Source organism: Rutidosis leptorrhynchoides, chromosome 3 (genome assembly GCF_046630445.1).
Source record: "Rutidosis leptorrhynchoides isolate AG116_Rl617_1_P2 chromosome 3, CSIRO_AGI_Rlap_v1, whole genome shotgun sequence".
In the NCBI taxonomy this organism is placed as follows: Eukaryota; Viridiplantae; Streptophyta; class Magnoliopsida; order Asterales; family Asteraceae; genus Rutidosis; species Rutidosis leptorrhynchoides.
In genome coordinates, this window is record NC_092335.1 from 686,508,395 (window position 1) to 686,518,282 (window position 9,888).

Sequence of the window (9,888 nt, forward strand, 5' to 3'; positions counted from 1 at the left end):
GAACCTTTGTTGTTGTATGTTGTTGTACATGGCCTTGCGCGTTTATTGGATTGACCTTGCTTCTGATCAGGTCGGGAGAGATCAATCTTGCTTCTGATCAGGTTGGACTCATTGATGTTGTATGATCAGTATTAGTCGTAATCACACGTTCTTCGCGTGTGGAAGACTTTCGTTGTTCGATGTATTAGTATGAAATTACAAAAGGATTGGGGTTTATATTACAATATATATATATATATATATATATATATATATATATATATATATATATATATATATATATATATATATATAGGCAGGATCAATGGGGAAGTAACCAATCGGGGGGAAGCGGGGGGAAGCAAAAAAAAAAAATTTCGTTTTTTTTTTAAATTGTTTTTTTTTTTCATCAAGATCACACGAAAATATGAACATTTAGAAGAGACACTTCGTGATGAATGTTATTGTTTAAGCGGGAAAATGATCGACAAAAACAACATTCAAGATAATATTGTTCGTGAAGAATATGAACGTTTTTTTTTTCATGTTTTGTGAAGTAAAATTTAGCCCGATTTAGAGTTTAGAGTTTAGGGTTTAGGATTTGGTGTTTTGGGTTTATTCCATAAACCCAAAACACCAAACCCTAAACCCTAAACTCTAAACCGTTCGTGTTAAAAACTCAATCTAAATCCTAAATCTAAACCCTAAATCTAAACCCTAAACCCTAAATTTCTAAACCCTAATATCTAAACCCTATAAACCCTAATATCTAAATCCTAATATCTAAATCCTAATATCTAAACCCCAATAGCTAAAACCTCAAAATACGCTCGAAAAACACGATAATTGTTATATATTACTTCTTCGAGCGTTTTCCCGCCAAAATAAAAACATTTATCACAAAGTGTCTCTACTAAATGTTCATATTTTCATCTCATCTATAATGTTCGTGAACAAGTTTTTTCAAAAAACGAAAGAAAAAAAAAAGTTTTTGCTTCCCCCCGAATGGTTACTTCCCTCTTGATCCTACCACTATATATATATATATATATATATATATATATATATATATATATATATTAACAACTACCGAGTAAAATGTACATCCCATGTTTTTTACAAGACCTGTCAGTTTTTTAGAATTAATAAAGAAAGTTGGTATATTTTTTCACCTTTTTTACAAGTACGTATTATATTATACGATTTTTGTACTCTAACGAATTCTTCTGTACGTCTTCATGTATAAAGTGAAGTGTTATTTTGTAACATAAACCCATTTTTTAAATAATTTGTCTATAATTATTATTATTGTTAATTGTTAAATTGTTAAATTGTTATTGTTAATTGTTATTGTTATTGTTATTGTTATTGTTAAATATATACTAAACGGAGTCCAGAATTTGAACGTTTTTGACATTCCTCAATTCTCCGGCATCATGCAATCGCTAGTCACCTGGCTCCGTTACCCATCGCCACCGCCTGACCACCATCACCAGCAAACCGCCACTGGCTCCACCAGTGGCTGCTGCAACGGCTCTAATGAATGAAAAGTGGGGCCCACTTCAATTTTTGAAAATTTGGATCCGTTACTTTTTATTTCTTTTTCTTTTTTCCAACACATTATATATATATATATATATATATATATATATATATATATATATATATATATATATATATATATATATATATATATATATATATATACCCCATTACTTAACCAAAATCATACATTCTCACTTTCAAATTTTCACTCTCAATTTATACACAAAAATGGTTTTCACAAACACAGTTACGTTCGAGATTCACGACGGCGGGTTGTTTTCCGATGACATGGACCGATACGACGGTGGTAGGGTCGATACCTTAGATGTGGCAGTTACCGACCTTTACGTTAGTGATTTGTTCGATCATTTAAGGCGAACCGCTGATTGCGGCGAGGTTTCACATTTTACATACTGGAATGACGAAAAGAAGGTCTTCGTGTGGCTCGAGGATAACGATAAATGAGCGTGGTTACTCGGAACCGCAATAATCAACTCGACAAATGTCGTGTTGTATACGAAACATATTTGGAACGATCGTAGTGAGGATGGTTATTATACCGATTAATCGGTATTTAGTTTATTTACTCGTGTTTTTTTTATGTACTAGTGTTTTTTTTATGTACTCGTGTTTTTTTTTTTTTTTTGTACTAGTAGTTTAATTTTAATGTAAGCGTATTTTTATTAATTAATGTAATCGACTTTTTTTATTTTTTTTCTAATTCGTATTTTATTTTTATTTTTTTTAGTTTATAAAAATTATTTATATTTATATTTTAAGTTTTAAATAATAATAAAAAATGGGTAAAGTGGGGTGGTGAAGTTTATGATTGTGAGAGTTTAGTGAAAATAATGTGAAAGAAATGTTAAAGTGTTTGTGCTGATCTGCGCTGATGTGGCGGGTAAAAGTAGTATTAAAATTGAGAATCATATCAAGTGGCCTCAAACTACATTCAACAAAAAAACTTACAAAACCACCCCCTAAACTATGGTCCAAACTGCAACTTCTTCAGGGGTATAATCTGTAAATTTATTATTTTATTAAATTACTTTAAAAAAATTCCACCCAAATTTTTAACGGGCCGTATCTTCCCGTTCGCCGCGAGTTAAATTTTTCTGCCACCGCCGTTCAACTCGAAATAATTTTACGAACAAAACGCAACTAACTATACACTAAACGAACGTTTTTTAAAAAAACGGTAAACATATCGAGCTATTTTTCATACATATATATACACATATAATAAACAACCCAAACTAATTACATTATATCAATGGTTTCGTCCCCTTTTATACGCGGTTTTTCTGGCGTTAAAAATGCGTAGGCCATTAGGTACATTATCCAAACACATCCGCATCAACGTGTTTTTAATTCTGTAAATACATAACGTTACGTTAAATATGAATATGCAATCCGAAAAACTCCGCCGCATCGCGCGGGCCTATCTTACTAGTTGTTAAACTATTGATAACGCGCTTTTTATGCGTATTTTATACACGTTATCGGATCAAACTTTCGTTCACTTGACAATTAAGATTTTGAAGAAGATATGATTGGTATTTGGTCAAGAAGTTAATTGCGAACAAAGAACGATATAAGGGAGCATCATGGTCATTATTGTTAAAGAATTCAGCTTCCAAGTGATAAAACGAAAGAAAAGTCAAAATCAGCAAATGCGATGTATCTGTCTGAGATGCGACGCATCGCCCTTTGAAAAATAACCATTCGGTAACATAAGCTCAAGGATATGGCACATCCAGAGAGATGCGACGCATTTGATCAGTAAAGGTAAAGGATGCGGCGCACCGTTTTTAGATGTGGCGCATCGTGTTCTGGATTGGCCAGCAAGTCAGAGAAAATTTATAAATAGGGAAAGGGTTTTGGCCATTTAACACATACGATCTCAGCTACGAATTTGAGGGGTTTCTAAGATATCTTTCACCGTATACAAGTTAGGGCATCATCAAGATTGAAGATTAGATCCAAATTATTATTTGTTCTTTTAGTTTCCATTATTTTAGTAATATAATTATGAATTCTATCATGTTCAGGTGTTTGATTGTTTCATCTTCAATTATGCTAAGCTAAGTTTTTATGTGTTCGCTTTGATATAAGACTTATGATTATGGATTGCTCTATATTTTTTATTATTAAGGTTGTTATGTTTGATTAATTGTGTTCTTTCGATAGATCCATTGTTGTGATTATCCATATTCTTTATTCAATTATACATATTTATGAATCGATTTATGTGAGTTTATCAATGCTCATATCTTGTACTTTAACACTTGTGATTTAGACATTTGCATGTGAGTGTAGATATGGTAATTGAATAAGCATTGTGATAATACAATCGTGTAGACTATTTTGAGTGATCTTAATATATTAGGTTTTACGTGAGTTTAACCAAGAAAGAGTTTCATTGATTAAATATGGTAAAGTATGAACCATGAACGATGTTTATGTGAATTTACTAAGTTTATTAGGTCTTAGTTTATAGATATTGTGAGGTTGATATGAACTATTTACTTATAAATATTTAATAACGAGTTTAATTATAGAAGAGCAATACTTGTCATTTATTTAGGTTAATTTCGTATTTACTTTATTTTAATTAAATTCAAATACGAAACTCCCCTTCACTTAGGATAATTATTAGTTTTAAGTCTTAATACAACTGCTATATGTGGAACAAACTTGTCATACAGATAATAGTTGATTTCATCAATATACTCCATTAATTTAGATGAATGGTAACGAATAGAGCTGTTGTATTCTAAAGTTAGGGTTTCGATTTTGTTAGCAAAATTTAGAGTGAATTTGATATACAACAACAACAACAACAACAACAACAAACTCAATACCACTTGAGTGTATGAGGGAGGTGAGATGTAGACAATCATTCCCCTATTCGATAATAGAAACAAGTCATTTCTTCACCTAGAGTGAAAACACTCACAAAAGTAGAGAAAGTCATCTCTCTCTCTATTCGACAGAAAGTCATCTCTCTCTCTCTCTCTTTCTATTTTTTTTTTTTTAAAATAGTAAGATAAAAAAAGAACATAAAATAAAATAAAAAATAAAAAATTGAGACACCATGAAAAAAAAACATGAAAATGGTAGAATCAAATTTTCATGGGTTTCAAAGCCAGTTGAAAAATCGATTTAGGCTCTACGAGGCAGTCAATTCGCCAATAGGACGACGCTTGATGTTGGCTCAAAGTCAGTGAATTTGATATAGTTATCTTAAATTTTAACTAAAAATAAATATAAATAAACGTTATATTTTCTTTAATACGGAGTACTCTTTTATTTCTTCACAGTCTAAACCATGTACTTTTTCCCAAGTTATTTTTTTAACGGTACACACTTACAAGTGTGTACATTTTTTTAATTAGCTTATGAATTTTCATGCTTATATGCGTGTACTTTATACTAAATTAACTACCAATTTTTCAGGCTTTTTCTTTTCAAATTTGTCTTTAAGTGTATTTTATACAGGAAATTATATTATTATATGTATTTAATCAAATGTTTAAAAACGTGAGGGATATAGGTATTATTTCACGCAAAAAAGTGTGAGAAATAATCTTCACAATCAAAATCGTTTAAATGTTGTACACATTTAGAAATATGAAAACTTTGTTCACACGCGCATCAAGTGTGTACATAAAAGTGTGAAAAACTAGCATTTTTGTTGTAGTGTGACGCAGCTGTCGGAAAACGAAAGGAGAAAAACCGGCTAGACCTCCGACGAGATGCCGGAGAAAGATGATTAGTTTGATCTTTTGACTTTGAAGGGTCATCATCATCTTTTAACTTTAAAAGAGTAGCAAGAGAAGGAAATAAAATGGAGATCAGTTAAAAAAGTACGTAGTAAGATGAAAACAAGATCCAAAAAATAATAAAGTAGATTGGGTGCAGATCTCAAGAGATAGGAAAGAAATGAATCATAAAGCCCCAACTACTACATAATACGGAGTAAAAACAAATATACTACGTTTTTTTCTTTCTTTTTTTTAAAGCAAACAACCAATTTATATAAATGAGACTGTAACAGAGGGTAGCGAATTCCAGCCCAAACAATGTTGTACATAATATTCAACCTAGGTAGCACTATATATGTATTCGTATTATATATGAAGCCTAACATACTCGACGAATTATAATTACATAAAGGAAGTAGGCGCGGTTAGCCATTGTTGCCAATCCCATTTGATTTTTCGGTGTCAATTAGAAATCCATTTGTAGCTTTTGATTTAAATCTCGTTTAGCACTGTCCCACCGCACCACCATTTGTTCTTGTAATAAACTTTTTATAAGATATTTTTAAAGGTGTACTTTAATTTATTTTACGGAGTATATTTTATATCTCTTCAAATCCTATTGTAACCTACTAACCATTATTTTTATTTATTTATTTATATAAATTAATATATATATATATATATATATATATATATATATATATATATATATATATATATATATATATATATATATAGAGAGAGAGAGAGAGAGAGAGAGAGAGAGAAATATATTTAATCAATAGAGAAGCACTTTTTTGGGGGGGAGAAATGAGGGAAAATAAATATTTTTCATTTTTTTTTTTAATTTCTTTTCAGACATCAAGATCACATGAAAATATGAACATTTAAAAAATACACTTTGTGATGAATGTTATTATTTTGGCGGAAAAACGCTCGAAGAAAAAAAATAAAACATGCATCATGAGTAATATTATACTTCTGAGTTTTTTTTAGGGTTTAGAAATAATGGTTCAAAAATTAGGGTTTAGCTATTAGGGTTTAGAAATTAGGGTTTAGGTTTAGAAATTAAGGTTTAGATTTAATTTTTAACACGAATGGTTTAGAGTTTAGTGTTTAGGGTTTGGTTTAGTGTTTGGGGTTTATTCCCGAAACCCCAAACACTAAACCAAACCCTAAACTCTAAACCCTAAACTATAAATCGGGCTAACTTTTGAAAAAAAAACTTCATATAAGATGAAAGAAAACAACATTCCAAAAATATTATTAGGAATAACAGTACTCATGATGAATGTTATCAATTATTCCTTCGATCGTTTTCTCTCCTAAATAATAACATTTATCACAAAGTTTCCTTTTTAAATGTTTATATTTTTACCTAAACTTGATGTCTGAAATTTTTTCGAAAAAACAAAAAAAATTTATTTCCCCCAACTTCTCCCCAAAAAAGTCATTCTCTCTTGATTATGACCATAAAAAATTTATTTCCCCCAACTTCTCCCCAAAATAGTCATTCCCTCTTGATTATATATATATATATATATATATATATATATATATATATATATATATATATATATATATATATATATATATATATATATATATATATAGCGAAAGGATCAAGAGAGAACTTGACATATGAGATAACTCATAGCACCATGTTATTTCACTTACATGCCAGACATTTCTTAGCACCATGTTATTTCACTTATTTCACTCATATTAGTAAGGGTATTTTCGTCCTATCGCATCAATTCATTCCTAAACATAAATTAGGGTTTAGAAATTAGGGTTTAGGGTTTAGGGTTTAGATTGAGTTTTTAACACGAACAGTTTAGAGTTTAGGGTTTTAGGTTTAGGGACTAAACCCAAAACAGTAAACCCTAAACCGTAAACCCTAAACTCTAAATCGGGCTAAATTTTGAAAAAAATTCTGGAAAAAAAAATTTACGAATTTTTTTGTCTTAAAAAAATTGATTTTTTCCCACGTCAGCAGACTGACTGCCACATCAGCGCAGACTGAGTCACGTGTGAGTATGTGCTGACGTGGCAGTCAGTCTGGTTGACGTGGCTGCTGGCGTGGCATGCTGCTGTTGAATTTTTGAAAAATTTTGAAATTTCTTTTTCTTTTTTTTTTCTTTCAAAGAATAAGTACATATGATAGGTGCATGTACATTAATATGTGAGTTATCTAGGTTGTCTCTCTACCCAAGTTTTCAATGGATCCTCACTATATATATATATATATATATATATATATGTATGTATGTATGTATGTATGTATGCATGCATGCATGCATGCATGCATGTATGCATGCATGCATGCATGCATGCATGCATGTATGTATGTATAGTAGAGGTATCAAATGAGAACTTTTTTTGTGTGAGAACCCTGAGAACTCCAAAATACACTGAAATTCGAGCAAAAAAGGTGGCGGGCGAGCAAAAAAGAGAAAGTCGAGCAAAAAAAGGGGAAAGTCGAGCAAAAAAAGTTGGCGGCCGAACAAAACACGAAAGTCGAACAAAAATTATGATATTCGAACAAAAATGTGTTCTACATTTTTGATAGTCGAACAAAAAAATGTAGAACACAGTGGTTGTCGAACAAAAAAATTGAAATTCGAACAAAAATGCGTTCTACATTTTTGTAATTCGAACAAAAAAAATTATTTTTTTGCTCGACTATGATTTTTTGTTCATCCGTATTTTTTATTTTTGCTTGAATTTCCTTTTTTGTTCGACTATCATGTGTTCTACATTTTTTTGTTCGAATTTCAAAAATGTAGAACACATTTTTGTTCGAATTTCACAATTTTTGTTCGCCCGCCCCGCATTTTTTTGTTCGAATTTCCCCATTTTTGCTCGAGTTCTTTGTTTTTTGCTCGCCCGTCGCCTTTTTAGCTCGAATTTCAGTGTATTTGGAGTGTATTGAGTTCTCACACTAAAAAAGTTTTCACTGGATCATATATATATATATATATATATATATATGTATATATATATATATATAGTAGAGGGATTAAATGAGAACTTTTTGTGTGAGAACCCCGAGAACTACAAAAACACCAAAATACACTGAAATCCGAGCAAAAAAAGTGGCGGACGAGCAAAAAACAAAGAACTCGAGCAAAAATGGGGAAATTCGAACAAAAAAATGCGGGATGGGCGAACAAAAATTGTGAAATTCGAACAAAAATGTGTTCTACATTTTTGAAATTCGAACAAAAAAATGTAGAACACATGATAGTCGAACAAAAATGTGTTCTACATTTTTGAAGTTTGAACAAAAAAAAATGGCGGGCGAACAAAAATATGTTCTACATTTTTGAAATTCGAACAACAAAATGTAGAACACATGATAGTCGAACAAAAATATGTTCTACATTTTTGAAATTCGAAAAAATAAAAATAATTTGCTCGACTATGATTTTTTGTTCGCCCGTGTTTTTGATTTTTGCTCGAATTTCATTTTTTTTACTCGCCCGCCACTTTTATTGCTCGAATTTTAGTGTATTTAGAGTTTCTAGAATTCTCACAACCTGAAGATTTGATACAAATATTAAATAATCTGTAGTAGCCGGTTAAGGAGATAAAAAACACGTTTGATTACGATTTACATTAACTGAACGTTAACCGTTCTATCGTTCAGTAATCAAAACAATCTCGCAACCAACCGTTAACCATTTTTTTAAACGTTCAGTTGACCGGTCAACTGATAATAACATTTTGTAACAATTTTGTACACGAACGACCTAACATAATATAAGATCTTATGATACAATCCCTACAAACAACCAAATAATTACGTATCCATCCACATCCACAATATACAATATAATTTGCTCAAAATTATTATTTATTCTTCTAATGACAACTCTGATTCACCATTTTTCTATTTAAAATGTCAATCTCCAAATTGCATGTTGACGTAGACACAACATGAATATTAAACAAGTTCAATACCCGAATTTTACCCTTGATTTTAGTATAAGTAGACACCGGAAAACTACCACTGATCGCATCACCATAAACGCTAACATCGGTCAGCAATCGATCACCAAAAATCGTTAATGTGAGGTTCAGTTGTTTAGTATCAGTGGCCCCAATCTTTCCAGCTGGAATCGGAACATTGCCTATATCATGATCTTTGTACCGAAGAGCAGCCGAGCTTTCTTGGTATGTGATATCGGCTTTATTCGGGTTTTTAACGGATATTGATATATTAAGTGACATGTTTATGGAAATGTTCAGTGGGATTAGGTTTAGGGTGGCGTTTACGTCGTTTAGGGCTACTGAGTTTACTTTGGTGATTGGCTTTTTGGACTTGAAGACGGTGAGAGCGAGAATAAGGATGACTAGAGCGACGAGTATGGTGAGTGTTAGTGATATACATATGCATCTACTGCGTTTTGAGCTTGGGAAACGATGGTTACCGGTGGCTGATATGATTGTGTCTTGATGTTCATGATGTTTTGTTTTGATAGGCATTTTTTCTAAATTTGGTGTTGCTTGAGTAACTATAGATTGTAAGGTGTTTGTAAGGATGGTGTTTATAATAGCTAGTAGGGTGTTTGTATTTGTGCTGTTTACTTCA

At 31.2% G+C, this 9,888-nt stretch overlaps 1 protein-coding gene across 1 annotated transcript; it reads right to left on the reverse strand.

The window, feature by feature from the left end:
- Positions 1-4,649: 4,649 nt before the first annotated feature.
- LOC139902703 (uncharacterized) lies at positions 4,650-9,527 on the reverse strand. Its single transcript, XM_071885307.1, has 2 exons — positions 9,258-9,527; positions 4,650-4,781 (listed from the first exon to the last, which is right to left on the reverse strand). The coding sequence occupies exons 1-2, from the start codon at positions 9,525-9,527 to the stop codon at positions 4,650-4,652; spliced, it is 402 nt and encodes a 133-aa protein (XP_071741408.1).
- Positions 9,528-9,888: the final 361 nt, after the last annotated feature.